Source organism: Temnothorax longispinosus, chromosome 6 (assembly GCF_030848805.1).
Source record: "Temnothorax longispinosus isolate EJ_2023e chromosome 6, Tlon_JGU_v1, whole genome shotgun sequence".
Classification (NCBI taxonomy): domain Eukaryota; kingdom Metazoa; phylum Arthropoda; class Insecta; order Hymenoptera; family Formicidae; genus Temnothorax; species Temnothorax longispinosus.
In genome coordinates this window covers 17360533-17382872 of record NC_092363.1, presented here as the reverse complement: position 1 = coordinate 17382872, position 22340 = coordinate 17360533, and the positions used below count along the sequence as shown (strand labels likewise).

General features: G+C 39.5%; 4 protein-coding genes across 10 annotated transcripts in view; 2 read left to right on the top strand and 2 right to left on the bottom strand.

The window, feature by feature from the left end:
• The window catches only part of LOC139814108 (prominin-like protein), a 40003-nt gene extending 32321 nt beyond the window's left edge, over window positions 1-7682 (top strand). For 2 of the 5 annotated variants that reach the window (XM_071780104.1, XM_071780103.1), the window contains 4 exons: window positions 318-368; window positions 1954-2115; window positions 3663-3776; window positions 3913-7682. In XM_071780104.1, the coding sequence (XP_071636205.1) occupies window positions 318-368; window positions 1954-2115; window positions 3663-3776; window positions 3913-3925 (340 nt within the window). In that variant the 3' untranslated portion in view covers window positions 3926-7682. Of the gene's footprint in view, window positions 1-317; window positions 369-1953; window positions 2116-2397; window positions 2881-2923; window positions 2982-3662; window positions 3777-3912 lie in introns of those variants that run through there. The other 3 variants (XR_011732334.1, XM_071780107.1, XM_071780106.1) reach the window with 3 other exon arrangements.
• Window positions 7683-7714: 32 nt separating this feature from the next.
• Ttc26 (tetratricopeptide repeat domain 26) lies at window positions 7715-10408 on the bottom strand. The gene is made up of 7 exons (XM_071780108.1): window positions 10276-10408; window positions 9643-10169; window positions 9052-9301; window positions 8778-8987; window positions 8395-8701; window positions 8071-8311; window positions 7715-7984 (listed from the first exon to the last, which is right to left on the bottom strand). The coding sequence occupies exons 1-7, from the start codon at window positions 10276-10278 to the stop codon at window positions 7873-7875; spliced, it is 1650 nt and encodes a 549-aa protein (XP_071636209.1). The 5' UTR covers window positions 10279-10408; the 3' UTR covers window positions 7715-7872.
• Window positions 10409-13503: 3095 nt separating this feature from the next.
• Egg (SET domain bifurcated histone lysine methyltransferase eggless) lies at window positions 13504-19390 on the top strand. Of its 3 annotated transcripts, none has more exons than XM_071780647.1 (14): window positions 13504-13601; window positions 14318-14593; window positions 14790-14919; window positions 15034-15174; window positions 15289-15653; window positions 15742-15971; window positions 16130-16535; window positions 16650-16889; window positions 17020-17364; window positions 17543-17710; window positions 17793-18101; window positions 18188-18477; window positions 18590-18923; window positions 19143-19390. In XM_071780647.1, the coding sequence occupies exons 2-14, from the start codon at window positions 14348-14350 to the stop codon at window positions 19347-19349; spliced, it is 3411 nt and encodes a 1136-aa protein (XP_071636748.1). In that variant the 5' UTR covers window positions 13504-13601; window positions 14318-14347; the 3' UTR covers window positions 19350-19390. The 3 variants fall into 3 exon arrangements, with proteins under 3 accessions (XP_071636748.1, XP_071636747.1, XP_071636749.1); XM_071780646.1 differs by lacking the exon at window positions 13504-13601 and adding an exon at window positions 13614-14035; XM_071780648.1 differs by lacking the exon at window positions 13504-13601 and adding an exon at window positions 13616-14035 and having other exon boundaries at window positions 18602-18923.
• A 119-nt stretch (window positions 19391-19509) lies between these two features.
• LOC139814417 (myotrophin homolog) lies at window positions 19510-22175 on the bottom strand. The gene is made up of 3 exons (XM_071780668.1): window positions 21951-22175; window positions 20908-21018; window positions 19510-20694 (listed from the first exon to the last, which is right to left on the bottom strand). Exons 1-3 carry the CDS (start codon window positions 22017-22019, stop codon window positions 20518-20520), a joined length of 357 nt encoding a protein of 118 aa, XP_071636769.1. The 5' UTR covers window positions 22020-22175; the 3' UTR covers window positions 19510-20517.
• Between the last annotated feature and the right edge of the window lie 165 nt (window positions 22176-22340).

The window sequence follows — 22340 nt, the reverse complement described above, 5'->3', positions numbered from 1 at the left end:
ATGCCTTGTGTTTAGTTTGAATTTTCTTACACAATGGATTAATTAACAATACTTATTTGCAGTCAATGAGGATGATTTTGTACTACGAAAAGTAATCAATACTGTTTCAATTAAGTTACTTGCGCTATTTCGGTGTTTAAAAAAATGCCCCAATTACAATTCTCTAGCTGCGGGTCACAGCGAGAGATTGTGGAAAATTCGTTTTTATTTAGATCGGTCGGTCGCGGTCCATCGCGGTAGCTTAGATTATGTTTAAAGTTGCTGTCTAATGTGTGGAATGGTTGTTGGAATCTAACCGCTAACACGCTCCGTTACAGTGAATATTTGTATGACGCGTACGCAGACAGGGATAACATACCCCTCGCTCAGTAAGTATACCACGACAAAGCCAAAGTGCGCTCGCATGTCCCACATATCCCGAGATATATGCATGTATATAAAACTTGTCATCGGAACTCTCTATGCGATATAAGTTGTTCGAAGCGACACAATATTTCCTGTATCCCGTTTTTCACTCCACTAGCCGTACAGTGGTTCATTTTCTGATAATTGAGAATATTTGAAATATATTTCTTCTATTCATTTCTTCTTTTCCTCTTAATCGTCGGAGAACAAAGAAAATGAACCACCACAATAGCACTCAGATAGTACTTTTGATATTTGTTAATTGTTTTTACACAAATACTTGAGTGACATACATAAATGGATACTTTGTTGTTGTATTTTCTTTGTTATAAATAATACAATTAAATCTTTATTTGAATTAAAATGAGATGCCTGTTTTCAAGAATGGCCTATTTTTAACATTGTTCCTTTTCATCTTAAAACACCAACACGACAGCGTGATTATATATCTTTTCCTAATAGAGAAATACGAAGGCATAAATGTGTTATAATCGAGTAACTGTTTGAATAGACAAGGTATATAAACATTTACACAGTTGAGTAAAGAAAGTAAAAGTATTCGAATGACATGAAGTTTTTGCAATGTCATCCGTGTATATACGTCGCGCTTCTTATTTGAAGAAAGAAGAACATACATGGTGAACAATGAGGAATCTATGTTACTCCAGTGTATGTCGAATGTCTTTTGCCAATATCTTAATTTTTACACGACTGCATGTAACACGCATTCCCTTACGAAAATCCTAACTCTTTCTCTGCCCGAGGTGTATGATACGTTGCGTGTCGAATTTCGTTAAACATTCTGAGATTTATTTTCTGCTTATTCCACCACACTTCTATCGCTAACGTAGCATTGATATTTTCTGCTTAGGCGCTTCGCTAGGAGGAACATACGTGTGCGGATAGATTACGGCTTTTAGATTAAGCGTACAGCACCGGCTACAATCGTCTGGGAAGTGTTTCTTCGACCGTAGAAACTGTATACCGAGCTCGCATAGTGATTAGATACATGGACAGTATGAGTCTTCCCATCAAATCTTCAATTAACAGAGTAAATCGAAGCGAATCGAAGTGAGTCAGCGCATATATAGGTCCCCGATCTAAAATCCGATCCAATATATGTCTCGTCCCGTCTCATTCAACCCCGCGTCAACTTAATTCCATCGTGCCGATCCACGTCATCCAAAACGACAACCTACGATGACACTGCAATCTGCTGAGAGCGTCGAGGCGCAATTTATCATTCTGCGAGCTCGCGCGCAGTTCCGCTGTTAATACGCTACCCGGAGAAGCGTTTCCCAAAGGGCGTTGCTCGAGTAAATGAAGGAACGCGAACACAGATCGCGCAAATCTTCGAGTCGAATTTCAGGAGAGAAGGGTTTTTCCGACTAAAGAATCAAAGAAGGTTTGGGAAACGCTGAACCGGAGGTTTCTAACAGATACACCGCGCGGCTTATTAGCGTACGACACGCACCCCGTCGTCTCTAACTCGCATGACGAGCTTATTTTGATATTAGGGCTGGTCTCAAGGAAACGTCTTGATTGCAGCGTCCACGACAAGAAACACGTCTCCCACGGCAGGCATCACCCCGCGGCGTACGTCGAGAGCTACGACGGGCCGGCGGTAGGGTACGGCGAGCGCGAGAGGATCCCCGACGCCCACCAGAGCACGTCGCACCACGAATCGAGATACTCCGACCTGGCGCCCAAGTAAGTGGAGCCGTCTCGTCCACGGGGCAACGATCATTACCGACCACTATCCCAGGAGATGAGTTTTCCCTCCTCGCAGTCACCGCATCACATCGCACGCATCTCAATACGGGACGTAGCGCTGAGTTGAATGATACGTTATCAACGCGTTGTATCGCGTTTTAACGTGACATCGTGTCGACGTTACGTTCTTTCGTTCCTATCTCTTTCTTCCTCTCTTCCCTCCTCTCTTTCTCTCATTGTCTCTCGCCGTTTCATCGGTCACGTCTTATCTCTTTACAGTTTCACCCTATCGTGGCGAAACCACGAACATACCGCCCCTACAAAAACAGAACCTCACAGTAAAGTCTTTAGCCTATCACTAGAGTCGCAGTAAGTCCCTAACGGCGCCGACAAGCGTAAACCCAGCTTCCTGTGATACGTAAACGCTTTCACCTTGTTTGAGTATATAACCGACACTTGTATCTGGCGGTCAGTATGATCTCCTTTCGTGATTCTCTCTCTTTCTCTCTCTCTCTCTTTCTCTCGCCCGAGCAGGGTTCCCACTCGCCGAGTGATCTCATGTTATTTCCGTAGGCCTAAATCCTCGGGGACGGCCGACGTCGTTCCGCCGCGGGTTTCAGAAGAGCGGATCTCACGAGCGGGGTAGTGCAAGACTCTCCGGACCCCTCTGAGATCGCGGAACGGCGACGTCGGCCGTTCCGATCCCTTCCGCGCGGTTTCACGCGATCTTTGACTTGTATTAGCACCATGTTGACGCATCTCATGCAACCCCGATGGTCACGATTTTTCTCCCGGTTCTTTCCAGGTGAGTGGGAACCCTGCGGGGGGCTCGGCCTCTCGCGTCTCTCGATACGCCTCTGCACGTAAGTCGCAAAGACTATTGTTTTACACAAATGTTTCTTCTTCTACGTTCGTGCTCGTTCGATCTATTTCTTTTTCTCTTTCTTTTCCTGATTTCTCTTTTTTTCAACTGGTCATGTCACGAGAATAGCTTTTGCAAAAGAGCCAGGCTTTTCGCAAGAAAACGGTCTGCGACAGGGTCCGAATGATCGTTCAGTTTCCTCCCCACTCTCGTGGAGGCGTTCTCTTGACTGGAATTTAGTATTTTCAATATAAGAACCGTCATTAGATGAACTCCCGCCTCAAGTAACGTCTCTTCCGTGATGTTGATTTCGCTTGAAGGTACCTTGCAACTTGCCGCGGGGAAGCATGTCTGTCTCGACGGGAATATACTTTGCAACTGTAATCGGGACATTTCAGTCGGATTACGATATATTACTTTCATTTCGCTTAAGCGGCTGCTGTATCGTATATTAGTTCGCTAAGGCATTTTACTGTGGCAAGGACGCGATCAGCGTTAAGCCCTTTCCCTGTCCAAACCAGAATAGGCGCCTTTGTGCCGACGCTGGTGGGTGGCGGAAAGGACTAAACGGGATCAGTAAAACGCTAGGAAATGCAAAATGCTACATAAACTTACACGACTGAACTTGAGCGTTATGCCACCGGGTGTTAATCACTGATATCGCTGTGTGCTGTTCTTACAGAAATTGGGACTTCCCCAACGGTGGTCCGCCAAGGTATCAACCAGCTGCCGGGGCTCCGCCTCCTTTAAGCACTGAATACGAACGACCGCCGCCCTATTACTATCCTGGGCCGGGGTAAGTATTTACTTTTCCTCTGCGTGTCGGCAATACTTGCTCGAAAGCCGAAATTTGGACATTTTCGGACAAGTGGCCGTCTCGCTCTTCATTGTCACGAATTGCAAGAGAAAGGAACGATCTCCGTCTGTTTCAGGGATAGAAATTAGGAAACAAGTGCCGTGGCATGCACAAAAGCAGCGCTGAACAGTGTGGCGACGCACAGCCTCACGCGCAGTTACAAGCGAACGCTCAAGAAGAGAGAGAAATCCGGATGTAAGAGGGACTACGTATAATACTTCATTTTTATTCCCGAGCGTGCCACGGATTGTGCTAACACCGAGACCAAGTTTAATACAGACTGAAATAGGCCAATGATCCTTTCCGCGACGTTTCCTCCTTCTGTGGGGCGCAAGTAACGGGTAACCGACGTAAATGCGACGCAAATTCCTCTTTCCGTTTAAGCGTCGCTTAAGAATTAATACTCATGCGCTTCCGTACCGCGGAAGGAGCACCATTCTCGATTAAAATGCAGACTCTGGGGAATGCGAGGTCTCGCCGTTTCTCCCTTTCAACGTAAAGATAATGCCCGGAGTATCAAGATACACATACGTTTTACGTAAGTCAGAGTAACCGTATAGAACCATATATAACAAAAGGTCGATCGAGCACGAGATGGAGTCAAAAGAGAAGAGAATCAGAAGATGATGAAAAGAATTCCCTTTCATTTAAACGATACGTAAAGACTGTGCGCGAAGAAGAACCTACGTATTTCTACCGCGATCGAGTTATTTAGCATAAATTATTAATGCTGCCAATCCAGCGCCAATCGTTTTCCGTGTGAGGAGGCCTCCTCTACCTCGATACCGGACTGCCGATCCAGCACTTTGGGCCACCAAGCAACGCCATATGAAAATGCCAAACGACACTCACGTGCGACTTGCACTCGAAGGCACGCATCGTTGTTGTGCCACGAGTGTCGCGTGGTTCATCACTTCGGATCTCGCTCGTCTTTATGGTTGAGGAGGGAAATATATTATGATATTAAATTCTTGTATTCCGCCGGGTGCCGATTTTCTGTCTCGTGGTGGAAGGAGAGAGAGAGAGAGAGAGAAAGAGAAAGAAAGAGAATTTTCGAGCGGCGCGTGCGACCGCTCTATTATAAATACTCTGTGTACATGGATTTTTAAGTAGCCGTTTTCTTATTACTCTATCTTACTGTGTAACTTTCTATCGATATAAACCGAGGCGATTCTTACGTCGTGTAGATCGCGCCTGTATGATTCGCTTAATCGGATCTACGCGCTGTACGGATTCTTCGATCTATGTATTATTGCAGCATCCGTTGTCCCTCTCTCATTCGAGTACAGTAATTCGTCGGGCACGCAAATGCAGATGTTTCATGCACGTTGATTTAACTTTTATATAACGAATCTGAGGATCTACATGGTGCATCATCGTTGTAGGTGAACCAGCCAAGGATTAGTCAAATCATAGTTTTTGTTCATCTAATTGGTATTACATCTCTAACATCGCTAATTCTTAATGACATGTATCACGTAGATCCGTCACGTCCGCTGAATCTGTAAACTTTTAGGATCAAGAAAATTATGGAAAGAAATTTTAACATATAAATCATTTGTATCATTTCCGAGGAAAAAAAAAGAATTCCGAGAAATCAATCTGCTTATTTAAAGGACTTGTCATTTAATGTAAATTTGCATTCGACATTACTGCCAAAAAAAAAGAATTATAATAAGCGTTGCACAAACCCACATAGCAATTTCGAGAGATTTTGTACCTCATGACGTACCGAGGATGCCTATTGTCCGTTTATAAGATATTCAACAATGAATACCCTTAGGATGTAATTACGAAATTCGATCCCAACAATATCGACTGAATGTTTCTAAATATCTAATGTTATATGGGATATTCTTAAATAATCCTACGGATGATTTGTTTAGTTTGGCTCAAAATGGGATCAAATCAGATAATCCTACGGAGATTTATTTGCTATGTGGGAAATTGTTACTGTAACTGGAAGACAAGGGATATTATGAAGGATGTTGCGGAGTAATGAGTAGGAACGGACCGACACCGAGGCGCTCTGGCAATTGCTCTCGCACGTGTACAGAGCGAAAGGTGATATTGATATTCAACTTGGTTGAATTCTCGTTTACATCCTGATCCTTACACTTATTGTGCGAATGAATGAAACGCGACGTTTGTGTGACGTAAAGTCCTTTCTCGAGTGCGTGTAGCGTCGAAAGTTCGCCGAGGTCAGTTTTAATTCTCGGTACAGCATTCTCAGCGATTTGAGATTTGAGAGCAGAGATTTGTGAGAGGTATTAAAGGCAAAACTCACGTTCTGTAATCTCCCTGATGGAAAACGCGTCTTTGTGATAAAGTCCTCTCGAGTTTTGTTGAAGTTTCCACGCACACCGAGTGAGTTTCCTTTTAACGCCTCTTGTTACACGATAAGATACGCCGACCGTGCTGGGAAGCGCCGAGCCTGATCGGGTGCTGGCAATCGGAATTGCCAAAAAGTCAGTCACTCCTTTCCTTCGTGTATCGTATTGAGATGCGGTGTGAATGGGAGCACGAAATCTCTAGGATATTAATGAGAACGCGCGTGCGAGAAGTGCGAATACCTGTGTGCGTGTGTACATGTGATGAGTGAGAGAGAGAGAGAGAGAGAATTTGTCGCAATTTATAGCGAAGTAAAATTTTGCAAAGTCCCCCCGCTGTATCATTACCGTATCTATACCAGTAGCGTAATCTTATTGAATCTACGTCTTAGTCTATCGACACGATGTACGTATGCGTCACGCGATTCGGAGGAACAATGATGTTGTTTAAATTAATGGAATGTAATAATCGAATAATAATGTATGGATTTCGCTGAAGATCTTACGCACGATAGTCTCGAGCATTAAGAAGACGAGCATTAAAACGCGTTTCGGAGAACGAGTGCTGTCAATCAGAGCACGAGATATCCCAGAGAGAAAAATCTGTAGTGTATCGCGCCTGAAATTCTGCCGAAAAAGAAAAACGGAAACACTGAAATTCCTTGATGCTATTTTTATAATGATAATAATGACGGTGTAGTGATGACTCTTATCGGGCACTCTTTCTCCACGTTCGCGAATGCGTCGAGTAAACGCGATGTAGAGCGCTATCGAAAAGAAACGTTTTCCTTTATCTCACCTTTTCTGAAAGAGTTACAAGTTTGAAATCGACGGAGTCGGATTGGAGAGACGACGTAGAAACAGATTCTTCGGTGTACAAAACACTGTACTTTTACATTTACCGACACAAATTATTCGACTTGAAAACTCATATGTTGTTTATAATCACTTTATTCACAGTCTTTCAACAATTCTTTGTTCAGATTTCTTTTCAGCTTAACACGTACCCATCCATAATCGAACGACTTGATAGATTTGTCTACCCAGTCCGATTCGAGGGATTGATAAAAGAATTTGTGCTTTTTTTCATTGCCTGTCATGACATTGTTACATTGAATGTTTAAATGTTTAGAGTATTTACTCCTGTCTGCTCAATTTTCCAGGATGCTAAACCTAGTATCCCCCTTTCTTCCTTCTTTTGCAATCTCCTTTTTTTTATGCTAAATCTATAGCAGCCATTCCATCAGGAATATTTGTGATAAACTGTGACCTGTGTATAGACGCAAGTTATCGATGCGCGTTAAGATACTCGCAGTTTTTCAGAAATAATTCGCGTTTTAAGGGTCGTTTGAAGATGGAAGCGTATGAGAAATATTGCCATTGACTATGGTGTTTTTTATAATTCACCGATTGTGTTTGTTAAAATTAATTATTATTACTATTATATTATTGATATTATATTAAAAACATGAGTGTACTACAGTTTAAATATATCTATTTTATATTAAATCGATAATGAGGTGTTATTTTTAATACATATATTACAAATTGTTTTATCAAACAAGTTTTATTAAACAAGATGTACAAGAATTAATTGTACATTACTGTGGAGATGGAACATAATTCCTCGTTATAACACGCTACTATTTTATAAAAGGTATTTTTCTGGACGGAATTGATAACGATGTCCACGAACTTCGATAATATTAGCAGTTTACTCTGTTATCCTTTCCCCACTTGCGCATAACACGTATTATCTGCTCCACTTGAGAATTTGATGTATTTTTCAGAATTTGTATCACTTCCGACAGCAGTTCTCTGTACGCGATGAAAAAGATAATTTACAAATTAATTCTCGATTATACGGTGATATCTCTCACGAATGTGCGATATGCAAAACATACTTTGGTAGCTTTTCCGCGACGATGTACTGAAAAGTACCACAGCACGCGCCGCGCTTTCCTTCCCAATGTTCAGGGCTTGGATCCATACGTTCCAGCATATCGAAGGCTTTGGCGGCATACCAGAATTCACCTACTTTGTAACAGGTATTGGCAATCAGCTGAAGCAGATTGAAGGATTCTGCCGATGTGTCCATCTTCAAATACAGTTCCCAAGCCAGTTCAGCCTTTTTATTCATTATATCTGAGAATAGAAAGAGCAATTGTTAAATAATTACTAAATAATGTATTTGGCACAATGTTACAACAAAATATGTAACTATTTACAGCAGTATGAAAGGAGACTGATGTAAATGTAATCGTTTTTGTATTTTTCGTTACGTATCATCAGAAAAGCTTCCTCCGCTTCCTTGAAGTAGCCCGCTCCGGCTTGCGCTTGAGCGTAATTAAAGTTAAAGTTATCCTGATTGGAGAAATATGTCTTTATCGAATTCAGGTATAGTCTGACTCGCTCGAATTGTCGGTAAAGGAAGAAGAAGGATGCCATGCACTGTCTACCGGGTATGGTATCGCATTCCGACGCTGAGGAGCCCACCAGTTGAAAGTATTGCTGTGCAGTTTTTATACTGTCGCGCTAAAGAAATTTTCATGGTAAGCTTTCACAACGCAATTACGCAAAGATGATTTAGCATTGGCTTAACGAAACGTACAGAATTGGTCTCCTGGCCTATAACGGCGTTAACTATGCCCTTTAAAATATACTCTTGCGGAACTGCTGGTTCCAGATCTTTGATCAGGTCATAGGCTGCCTTGACGTCGTCTTGTTTCAAATAGTATATTACTAAGTTAAGCCTGGCTTCCGGTATGACGTCCACCAAATTGGGTAAAATTTGCAAAGCGTTCTCACCACCTCTAAAGACCTGTGTGAAGAGCGAATAAGAAGCATATGAGAAGTAAAACATATCGGAAGAAGTTCACACGTACAACTGTGTTATGCCGTATAAGATCGTGGCCGGAGCTGAAGGAACTCGATATCTTCTCGATGAGCTGCTTCATCTCGACCTGCGCAGCGTTTCCGTCGTACAAACGGAAATGATTGCACGCTTTCAAGTTAATCGCGATCGCGCTATCCGGGTATTTCTGCAGGTAAACTTGAAGCACTTCTTGAGCAACGTCATAGTAATCTAGCTTGTAATAGCACAAAGCTACGTATACATTTAAAGCTAGATAATCTCTGGAAAAATTTTTTAAATCCATTTAATTTCAAACTATTCCTCGTATTAAACCAGTATCTTGATTTTTGTGTGAAGATAAATTGAAGATGATAGGAATGATTTCGAGGCAGGAAATAAAAGGACAGGTACCTGCAACTTTCCTGCAGCTGGATAAGGAAATACAACTCAGAGTCCGTTTTGGAGTGGCATCTCTTGGTGCTTTTCTTTGAACTTGCGCAAATAGTTGTGAAAAGGTGTGAGGTAAGGACGTGATAGTAAAAAATCATGATACAGAGACAACTTTATCCTTCAAATATCCTTCTAAATCTTTTGTTAATGATACAAAGGAGATATTCCAAACCTGTTGTCCAGTAAAATTCTCTTATAGACATCGATAGCCTCTTGATAGTGAGCTTGTAAGTAATGAATGGACGCTAAACTGAGCTGATCCTCGATAACATCCTGCAGCATCTGATGATACTCCGTCAGCTTCGACTCATTGCCCATCTTGTGGGCCAGGTGAAACAGCAGCCTGGTTCGCAGCTTGCTGTCCGCCGCGTCCTCCAGGATTTTCTGCGACTCGGGGTACATGCCCAGGTAAAAGTAGCAACAGGCCAGATTCGTCGGGACGTCCGGCGGCACATAATCCTTCTTCCTTAGGTTTTCGTAGACTGTGGCCGCGCGTTTGTAATCACCCAGGTGGAAAGCGCAGTATCCCATCCACAGGTCCGTTTCCAGGCTGCTGCTGGTGCTGCTGTTGAATTCCAATAGTGTCAGGGCTCCGGTGTAGTCCCGTTTTTCCAGGAACTCCTCCAACTTTGGTATCTGCTTGCGCGACGCTGACGTTCGAACGCCTTCCGACGAGGCCGGCTTGGACCTCGACAAAATCTATCGCAAAACGATTAAAAAAAAAAAAACATTGTTCAATTGTCGTTTTCTTATAATATTTATGACATTCAATAGAATTAAAAGAAATGAAAGAGGTATCGTTTACCATTTTCTGTTGCTTCTGTGGCACGCGCGCGGCTGTATCGATTATTTCAGGCACGTTGGCAAGCAATAATCAAACCACAACAAACAGCAAGCACTTCGAGAATCGTGCGATGTAACTGAGATTGTTGTAAAAGGATTAAAGTCCCCGATGGAAAAAATGTCTCATTTTTCATATTATATAATCAGAAGTTTTATAAAAGTTTTTAGACTTCCTTAGAATTTTTCAGATTTTTTTATTATATAAATTAGAATGTTTTTCAGACAAAAACTCATCAGACAAAATGATAATAAAATATTTTAGACTTTTCCTGCCAACATATCTTATTTGTGGAAATCTGAATAAATATGAAAAAATTTGCGCAGTTTATCAGAAACCGCATGCAATTATTTCTGAAAGTATCTGAGAAATTAATTTTACATATTTTTTCAAGATTTTTTAAAAATCTAAAGTAAATGAAATTCTTAGAAAATTTCTGAGAAAAATATATAACAAAACTTTTTCATCTTTTTCTAATTCTTGGATCTCGTTCTAAATTCTTGGAATTAGAAAAAGATGAAAAGTGTAGGTTAAACTGAGATTACATTAGTAGAAATGGATATAAGAGAATAGAAATAACATAAATCAGAAGTTAATTGCAACGATATTAATTGGAACAATTCAAAATCGATTTGCATCCCAAAAAAACTCAAATCTGGACAAATTTTTTATTTTATAACCAATTGGTCAATTTGATGCTAGACCGAACATGATGGAGCTAAAAAATCTTCAAGAATTGAAAGTAAAGTTTAAAAATGCGATTAATTTTCTATTAAAAAGCAAAATGTAACATAGGCAAATACATATTTTGTACAATAATTAAAATTTTTTACATTAAAAAAATAAAATAGCATCCATATGAGATGGATTTACTATGGATACAAGCCTTAACGCCTGGTCTACAATGGATGTAAGTCGTAAGTCGTAAGAATTGGCCAATCACAGTCGATTATTCTCCTCAAATTCGATTGTGATTGGCCAATTCTTACGACTTACGACTTAATACATCCATTGTAGACCAGGCTTAAAGCCTCTAACCTAACATAACTTATAATAAAAATAATTAACCACTAACCCATGCGTCCAACGCTGCCCGTCGGCATTCGCCGCTACCTTTTTTCTGTTGTCTAACATTATGCAGCAGCATTTTATAATTATTTATCGTTTAATCACATTCGAGAGAGCATGCCTCGCATTAAAGAATACATAACAATATTAAAACAAACGTATTTCTCGCGATTCATTTAGGTATCGTATTTCGAAGCTCCGACTTTGTCGTCCAACGTTGCCCGTCGGCATTCGCCGCTACCTTTTTTCTGTTGTCTAACATTATGCAGCAGCATTTTATAATTATTTATCGTCTAATCACATTCGAGAGAGCATGCCTCGCATTAAAGAATACATAACCATATTAAAATAAACGTATTTTTCGCGATTCATTTAGTTATCGTATTTCGAAGCTCCGAATTTGTCGTCCAACGCCGCCCGTCGGCATTCGCGGCTATACCTTTTTCTCGTTGTCTAACATTATGCAGCAGCATTTAAAAACTTTTTAGTGTCTAATATTGTTCGAGAGAGCATGCCTCGCATTAAAGAATACGTTACAATGTTAAAATAAACGTATTTCTCGAGATATATCCGTGTCGTTTGTCGCATTTTAGAGCATTTACTTTTCCGCGGCGACAAGCACGAGCACTGCGATGCATTCGCAGTTTATTCATACATATATCATTTAAGAAAAAGTAATTAATATAATTACATTACTAATTTAATGAACACATATTAATTTAATATTAAATTATTAATAAGTAATAGCGAAGAATGTATTATGCATTTGTTAAGACGTTTGAAAGATCATAAAAATTATGAAAAGAATTCTAGGTTATATGAGGAAAGCGAGAATTATTCCTCAGAAATCGCTCCTGTTACGCGGGAAGCATGTTGAGCGAGGAGGTTTTAGTAGAGGTATTCGAGCAGCGGCACGTCTACCCCCACTATTACCCATCGCCATTGGAACGGCGCGGCGCGCCGGGCACGCGACGAGGATGCCCAGCCTACGGCCAATCAGAGCGTTGGCAGGTATGCATAGGAGGGGCAGTAGGCTCCCACGCTCTGACCAATAACAGCGTGATTACGAGGAGGCAATGTGGGGTGACACACCCGCGCGGCGCGGCGCGCTCGGAATACCTACTGCCACCTCCTCGCTCATCATGCTTTGCTGATACATCAGGAGTAAATTTCGCGGTGCGAAACCACGGAAATTTACTCCTGATGTATCAGCAAAGCATGATAAGCGAGGAGGTGGCAGTAGGTATTCCGAGCGCGCCGCGCCGCGCCGCGCGGATGTTGCTCCCCACATTGGTCGCGTTCAGCAAACCAAGCCGCTCAGTAGCGGTCGAACATGATTGGCTCTTACTTTTAGAACCAACCAATCGACGCAGAGTGTTGATAAGACGAACTCAACAGTTGTGTCTGCTGAACGCGTCCATTGCCTCCCTCGTAATCACGCTGTTATTCATACGTCAGAGCGTGGGAAAATATAACGACAATGAAACTATTAAGAATTAAAGCCAAAGCACCTCTTGTGTTAATACCGGCCTAAAATGTCTCTTTTCTGATGTAAGAACAGATTAACTAATGTATACAAGTCTATGGGCTTATATTATGTCTCGTTGTTTATGAGAGCGACAATGCACAACCAGTGTAGAGAGAGAGAGTGCAGACGGTAAAAAACTAGATTCCAACAATTACATGAAAAACCTGTTAGTCTATGAGAAGGAGAAGAAGAACGCTCCAAAGAATTTGTAGCGTCAAGTGGACCGCAGCCTTACTTATTTATTTTTATGTTTTACTTATTTATTTTTGTCTTACAAATAGAAGAACCATGATAATCTTGAAATAACTTTTCCATAATTTTCACTGTTTCAAATAATTCGACACAAGGGCTGATTATTCTTCCTCTAGAAATATGATTAAACCAGTCGTTATCTGGATTAATCAATAATTCTGTTGGGGTTCCGAAAAAAATGAATATTTTTTAAATTCTTTCGAGAATCGTTTTTACACATTTTTATTGAACACGTACTCATGATGATATATGATATGTCACAATATCACTTGGTACAACCTTAAATGTTTTGAAACTGACACTTAAAAATGGTTGCATCTGGCATCTGCGCAGAACCGTGTGAAATTCGTCACGAGTATGAGCACACCTGTGTTCTTCCACCATGCACTAACCTAATCTCAGTTTGCGCTTAGCTGTCAGCAGTGTATGTACACAATTTGCAGTACGTTTTAAAAGTTATTTGTTATTAACCGCTCGTTTTTCATATTTGCGTAACGCATTTCATTTCATTTCTTTCGTTATTTTATCCTCTTTTTATAAATCGCGAATATGCGATTAAACTGTACATAGATAATTTGTAAAAACGAAATTGGAATGAAAAATGTTTTCCCTCGGTTAAACGCGTCTTTAATCTTTTTTTAGGTTATATAGCACCTTTTATACATTAGAATGAAAACAGAACAATAAAGATTAGAATTTGTGAAGAATTATATTTTTATACAATTACACACAATTATATTGTATATGTGTATAAACATGTACACTGAGCATTCTTTTTGTATTTTATAATGTGATTACAACATACATTGTATACAATGGTCATGTTTAACTCGGCATCACTGAAGTAAAAGTATAAAGCGTAATTATTAAGATAAGGTTTGTTGAACCCCAGCTAATCCACGAACTTAAATCATAGTAATATGAAAGTTTTAGAATATTCTAATTAAGTTTGAACTTTACACACAAATTATACCAATAAAGTTGATTATATTTCATAATTATTTTAAAATATTTTCTTGTGTGCAAATAGATAGATGTAGAATAGTCAAAAAAATAACATTATGTTTACAGCACCTGTCTCGTATAACGTCAAAGAAAATATGCCTTATATGTAACTGATATCTTTTATTATTATTAAGATGAATATTTTGTTTCTAGGAATTATTCTGCTAAATAATTATCAGGCAAATGGCGCAAGCACAGAGTATGGAGATCATTGAATTGATGTCGGATGAAGATGAAGATTTGCAAAGTACAAAGAAAACTAAATCTAAAGGATGCAATAGTAACTGTGTCAATTTTAAATGTCGCTCTGGAGTGAACATGAAGGCAGCACCTTCCTTCGCGTGCGCATTTTATGGAGTTTCACTCGAGAAGAAGAAGAACCGTATAATATGTAAAGAGTGTTTTGACGTTGCGCTGCAGCATCAGAGGGTAATTTTTGTTTCAATATATTGGGTCTGCTTTCTGTTGGCCACACTAGTTCAGAATTTATCTTTTTCCTTCCAATGTGGAGTAAAAAGGATAAACTACTCTGAACTAGCACAGCTAACTCGACAATAAAAAACAGACCCATTATGAGAATAAATGTAAGACGCATTGAATATTAATATTATTATCTTGCTTGCAGCATTTGGTAAAAGCCTTTGTAGAAAATAAATCACTGTTAGACTGTGATTTTCCGGATCATACGATGGAAGTGGAAATTTCTGATAGCGATGATTCTGACGATGAGAAGAAAAAAGAACCAGATAGCAATGGTATATTGAGCTTTTAATGTTACTTTTAATACAAATGGCGTCAAGAAAGAATTTAATTGTGCAACTATCAAATCGCGATTGTTAAAATAATGATTGTTTTCGTCGTTTTTGCAGAATATATACCGGACGATGTACTTTTAGACATCAAGGATAAATTAGATGATACATTGTCATATATCTATAAAAAATACAATGTGGAGCAGCATGCTAAAGTTGCTTGCGAATCCCTGAAGAAGAGGTGGCAGGACATATGTGGTAAGACGAGTCTCTAATACGAAGTACGAGAATAAGATGCATGTAAAAAGTACAAATCTTTATCTCTTTTATTTAGATATAAGACATGCTTTATATCATATTATGCATTGACAGCGGCAAATGATTCTCTTAACACCGAAATACGGGAAGTAATGTGTACAATGGACAAATTGCGAAACAACTTGTACGAAGACTTTAGACCGCAAATTAAGATGCTCGAGGAATTGCAAATAAACGACGAAATTACGGAGACCGCCCATCCCTTTGTAGCAACGAAGAAGGTAACGCAAGTACGTGTTCCGCCTTCCTCGTCGTTGCAAGATAATCAACTGGAGGTTTTAGCGATTGAACCATCGAGTAGTAAGCAGATAATAGCTCCTAAGTTACCGCCGCCTGGTCCGGTCGTTAAACGATCTCCGGAGGTAGACGATATCGTTTATATCATGAAAAGTCCTGTTATGCCATGGCTCAAAGGAAAGGTTTGTAGAATCTTCATTGTACCTATCATGCAAAATATGTATTTACATATCATGCAAAGAAGATACTGATCCAAAGACGTTTCCGTAGATACAAAGTATAGTTTCAACAAGTCCATGGGGCTTTCGCGTGAAACTTATCCAGAAAAAGTACAATGGAGCGATCAAGAGTATCCCTGGCAAACTGATAGCATTAACCGAACTGAGTAAAGTTATGATCCCAGTTGGAACGCGAGTTGTAGCTATATTTCGTGATGACATTTCCAATAATTACTACAGCGGAATAATTGCTGAGACACCAAAATCCATAAATAAATATAGGTGAGCGTTGTTTAGAAGTTTCTTTAACTGATTTATCTATAGAAAATGGTGAGAGTAAGGTATATACAAACTTTACCATGTGAGAATTTTTGCGCAAGTTACGTATCATTTTACGTTAAATTATTTAATATCCTATATTAATGTGTTTATTATTTCAGATATCTGGTATTTTTTGACGATGGTTACGCTCAGTATGTTATCCACACCGACATCTACCTGGTTTGGGAGACCTCGCCACGTATTTGGGAAGACGTTCCCAGCGAATCGCGAGAGTTCGTGAAGAAGTACTTGGAATCATATCCCGAAAGGCCAATGGTGAAATTGCAACCGGGTCAAATGGTTAAGACCGAATGGAAGGGAAAATGGTGGATCGCAAAAGTCATACAAGTCGATGCGAGTTTAGTGCAAATGCACTTCAGCGCTGATAACAGAACCGAATGGATCTACCGTGGCTCGACTAGATTGGGTCCTCTGTACATCGAGGTGCTGAAGGCTAATGCGAGGCAACAGCTTCAACAGTCGGGCAATGCGCATACTCGACATCGTATTCCTGCCACGTCTAACGTAAGTGGGCAAAAATTTACCTTTGAAAATATAGGAACTTTGAGAGAGTTTCGATTGAAAATGTTAAAACAGTTTTATAAGTGTTCTCTATCTTATGAATCGTAATTCCTGCAGAAAAATAACTTGCCTTACGTCGAATATACATCCAATGTGGAAGAAGATGTCACGCCAAGTGTGCAAGCGGAAAAAACGACAGTTCCTACGAGTGTGGCATCTAGTACACCGTCCATTGCACCGCAACAGTCGCGTGCAGTAGCTAAAAAAAGTACCGCCAAAAGGCATAATGTAGATACTACAACAATTCCAACGTACAACAATTCCACCGTGGAAACGAAACCGTCGCATAGCATTGTTGTGAGTAAATGATGTTTATTAGTGAATTATGCAATTGTTATTGCATATAACATATATATTAGCATGTTAAGTATTATAACATGCTGTTATAATCAGCATGATATTATTTTCGTGTTATCGGCTTTTCTAGTTTTACAATACCCAGAGGAAATATGAGCCGAAGAAATATGTTTCTCACAAATGCGGACCAAAATGTATCAAAAGCATCAAAGTTTCGCACGAGGATCTCAAAGGGCTTTCTCCGCTCTCCATTCCACTGTTGTGCGGCTGGCATCGTCAGCTTTGCAAATTCTCCAAGGGCAAGAAAGTTATATTATACCAGACACCGTGCGGCGTTAGATTACGAAATATGGAAGAGCTGCACCGTTACCTTCTCACTACCAATAGCACACTGTCCGTCGATCTGTTCGATTTTGATTATTGGGTGCGTGCTTTCGCCGACTTCGTCGTGGAGAAGTGCTTTATCAACATCAAGGTAAAGGTCGTCGAAATCAAACTGCAAAAACTTAATTTAACAAGACGTGGTTGATGCGAAAAAACTACTAATTTCCTGTGGATACTAGAATATCTATATATTTATTATATTGTGATATAAAAATTATGTAGATATTAAAAGATGTGAGGAGATAACTCTGTGATTTCGTATTTTAAAGGATCTCAGTTATGGCGAGGAAAATGTGCCGATACCATGTGTGAATGATTTGGATCACACTCAACCGGACACCATAAGGTACACTACACGTCGGGAGCCAACGGAAGGTGTTAATCTAAATCTGGATCCTGCGTTTTTGTGCAGCTGCGATTGCGAGGACGATTGCCAGGTATGAAATCGTCGAACTACCGTTATATTCGTAATAATGCGAATTTGCGCTTTATCTTGCATTATCATATAATGTACCGTAGGATAAATCGAAATGCCAATGCTGGCAGCTAACGATACAAGGAGCAACTCTAGGAGGAAAAATGCCGAATACCGCTGTCGGTTATATTTATAAACGCTTGCCGGAACCGGTGACCACGGGAATCTACGAATGTAACTCGGGATGCAAGTGCTCCGTGAAAACGTGTCTCAACAGAGTGGTGCAACATCCTCTCAAATTAAAGTTGCAAGTGTTTAAAACAGGACCGCGTGGTTGGGGCATAAGGTGTCTCAATGATATTCCCCATGGTGCTTTTATCTGTATTTATGCAGGGAGATTACTCACCGAACAGGTGCGGGCAATTAGAACGCCAATCGCCAGTTCTTAAATCCGTTTGTCTTATACATTTATTTTATACGTGCTTATTTTATTACATAGGGCGCAAATGAAGGAGGTAAAAATTACGGCGATGAGTATCTGGCAGAGTTAGATTACGTAGAGGTGGTAGAAGGTTTCAAGGAGGGTTACGAAAGCGACGTTCTCGAACCGGAAATGTCGGCGTCATCTGCAGAAGAAGACAATAAGAAGAAAACCACCAGCGTGAGCGACGAGGAAGAGGAAACCACAAAGGAAAGCACCAATGGCTCGGATGAAGATTTCAATATTGATAACTATGTGGCTGATAGTAAAGATTTGTTAGAAACAACTGCGGAATCTTCGTCTATCAGGTATGTTGCGTTCTATGCTACTAGATTATAAAAGAATCTATTTTTTTTACGGATTATTATAACATTAGCTAAACTATGATGTTTGTATAAATGGGAAAAATTTCAAAGAAAGCTTTATTACCAGGAAACGTCTAAGAAAACGGAAAAGAGAGGATATGGATCAACCAGATATATCTGAAGAAAACAGCGAAGATGGAAGTGTTACGAAAAATTTGGAAAATGCGACAAAATCTGTGACTGAAATTCTGGATACGATCAATATCAGTGACGACGATGACAGTAGAAATGTAGACATAAGAAGAGAGCCGAGTAGATTCGAGCCTAGTGTAGAACCAAAGCAAATAGAGAGATCAACGTTCAAGTCTGTGAGAGATTACTTCGGCGAAGACGAAGCCGTTTACATTATGGATGCTAAAACGACTGGAAATATCGGCCGTTACTTGAATGTAGGTGACAAAAGATTGAAACATTTGATTTTCTATTTTTTTATTATTTGAAAAAAATCTTTGGCTTCAGAATTTAATAATCTTTGGATTAATTTCTAGAATTTTTGAAAACTTCGCGAAAGCATTCAACATCCCTAATCGTGACTTGATTATCTTTGTACTTGTGAATTTTGAATTTTGAACAGAAGTCATTTTTATGTATCTAAATGTCTTTTTCAGCACTCCTGCGACCCAAACGTGTTTGTGCAAAATGTGTTCGTCGATACACACGACGTACGTTTTCCTTGGGTGGCTTTCTTCGCGTTACAATATATAAAAGCTGGACAAGAGCTTACGTGGAATTACAGTTACGATGTAGGAAGTATACCGGGTAAAGTGATCATTTGCAAATGTGGTGCAGCTAATTGTAGAGGTCGTCTTTTGTGAATTGTGCATTTTATGGTAATAAACTTTGTTCTTTGTATAAATGGAACTTGTTTTCTCTAGCAAAGCTGATGGTTGATGATACGTGGTACAGACATCATATTAGTCATCGCTTATCTTTATCGAAAAAAAAGTTTGCGACAGAAATGAACAAGTACATAAAGACATGAAACATACATTTATTTTAAAACATTTCATATATATAAAAATCTGCAATGTGGGTTTTGATCTTTTATGAATTACGTAGATGTGACATATTGCTTAATTTTAGTTAATACAATTTTTCCAATTTCAGTAGATATTTAAGTGTAATTTTATAATATGAAAAAGTATATTTCTCTTCCTCTCTTTTTGAAACATGACATCCGGAATGGCATACGTCTGGATACCAGAAAATTAGAAAAGCGTTTATAACAATAATGTATTTGCTTATTACTTTTGATTATTGTACATTCTTAGCATCCATTAGACACATTACACGTTGTTAGCATTGCAAAAACGTACTGCTTCTTTTTTATCGCAATTTATACATACGTTCAAAAATTCAACTCAGCACACAGGTGTCTCAAAGGAGTTTTAGCACTTTGCTTAAGAGTACAAGAGACTCCATACATCGCTGCCACGAAAATATCAGATTAAAAATGGAATAATAAGCTTCAAGCGATTATGACATAAAAATGTATAAAAAAGACTTTCAGAATTTATAAATTAATAACAAACAATATGTACCGCCTTATAGAATAGATCAAAATATATATCAAAATTACATTATGTATATATATATATGTATACATATATACGGTTGTAAGTTTAAACTAAACTAACTTTCGTAACTCGTCTCAGCCACGAAAGAATAATATCTTATGATAAATCTGTAACTTATATGTATATGTATATTTAGAACCATGAAGAATTGATTATCGCGAGAAGAATACGAGCTCTTCATTATACAAATCTCTGGACATGCAGTATATTATCATTATTATTATTATAAAACGGCATCCATGTGTACCTATTCTTCATTTAATTTCGAGTGCTTAAATACGACATACTCTAGTCATCATAGGCGGGAAATCAAAACAAAGCTGGTAGAATAGTCTCTCTCTATAAGGAGGAACATTAACGTACTAAAGTAACAAAATTATGATTCCGCATTTTGTTTGGCTTTATGCTAGTGGAGTTTCAGGAGCTGTTTAATCTCATCTTTCTCGGCCGCATCCAGATAGCTCGTGCCGTCCGGCGTTAACCCGTCCGGTTTAGCGCCTTTCTCCAGCAGCAGTTTTACACAGTTCGTGTGCCCCTCCCAGATTGCCGCCAGCAACGTCGTGATTCCATGCTTATCTGTAGCCTGCAAGAAATACATTTATCTATTACACTTAACGGTATCTCGAATTGCGTAGTTGAAAATTAAAAATAATTTATCGTCAGAGATAGAAAATTACTTCACACCTAACAATTACATAGCATAGGCTATTATTTAACTGTAATATTTGGCATATAGTGACTCTTTAAAGTATTTTAATTAATTACTAATTTCTTGACATTTGATACCGTTGCTTACATTGGCATTTGCTCCTTTGTCCAACAAATATCTGACAACTTCGCTTTGACCGTAATCAGCTGCATAATGTAATGGCGTTCTTCCATCAATCATTTGATTTACATCAATGTTCTGAAAATGATAACAATGATGATCAGACAACAAAGTAAACTTCTTCAACTTAAATAAATTAACAGTTAAATATTGTACTATTAACTGTAGTACAATAAAGTGTTGTAATAGAAGACATTGTTTCAATGTTTTTGTGCTATATTCAAACCTTCGTAACAAGGCTAACACAACTCCAATATTTTATTTATTAAGTGTTCAATGTATATAGAAGTAATAGTACGTTACATCCCCATGTATGAGCAATCAAAATTAATATATTAATATTACTAACACAACTAGCGTATACAGTGCTACGTATGCTCATAATAAAGCTTACAAGGAATATTGAAAGATAAACAGATGTGGCAACTTGGTTGCAAATAACAAGAGAATATTGGATGTAAAAAAACCTTTCGTAAAGCTATCGCAGTAGAGTATTTCTCATACGAAATACGAAGGGTCAGTTCTCTATTGCTGACTAGTGTACAGTCAGTTCAACAATAAAAAAACAGACCCAATATTACATTGACACAAGTATTTTAATTCTCCATAATTCTTTAATAAGAATTGGTGGTACGTTCGGCAACGAAGTTTTTATGCTGCAGTATACGTTAGCAAGCCCAAAATGCTTTACATAATTAAACTTGTCGACAACTCTCAGATTGCTCCGTTCCAGATCAAGTTCACGAGAAGCAAAATGCAGATGTGATGCAAAATCGGGATGCGTGCCAATGTGACACGCTCACTCGTGTTCTCGCGCGAGTACTTCCGGCATCGAGAAAGGCGCATTCGACAGGCTCTTTCGGCGTATAATACACATTCTACATACTTAACAGTCTAGAAAGAAGGACAGAGCACACGTTGGGCATACTAATCGCGCGGTCGCGGCGCGTTTTTTTTCTTTCTTTTCCAAAACGAAAGTATTTGAGAATCAACATCATCGTCATATTTGCCTTGTTCTCGACGATGTCGCGCACTTGCTCGAGATCGCCGTTTTTTATTCCCCAAACGAGCTCGCTCATTCTCGTTGCTGCCGCACCCGCGGATCCACACGACGGACGGTATTGTATTCGCGCTGCGTACGTCCAATTCTTTCCGCCGCTCCTATCCGTTCCGTGTCCCAGTCATTCGTCCATGAAATTTGACGAGGCTCCGGCTACCACCACCGCGAACAGTAATCTCGTTCACTCTGACAATCCCGCACGCCAGCCAGCAACCTACGGAAACCAAAGATACTGCGACGCGAGCATGCGTCGCCGGACACACGGATGTGTCAATAAATCCGTTCTATTTTAATTGAACTTGCACGCGGTTCGTCTTTTCTCTTTTTCTCTCCAACGCGA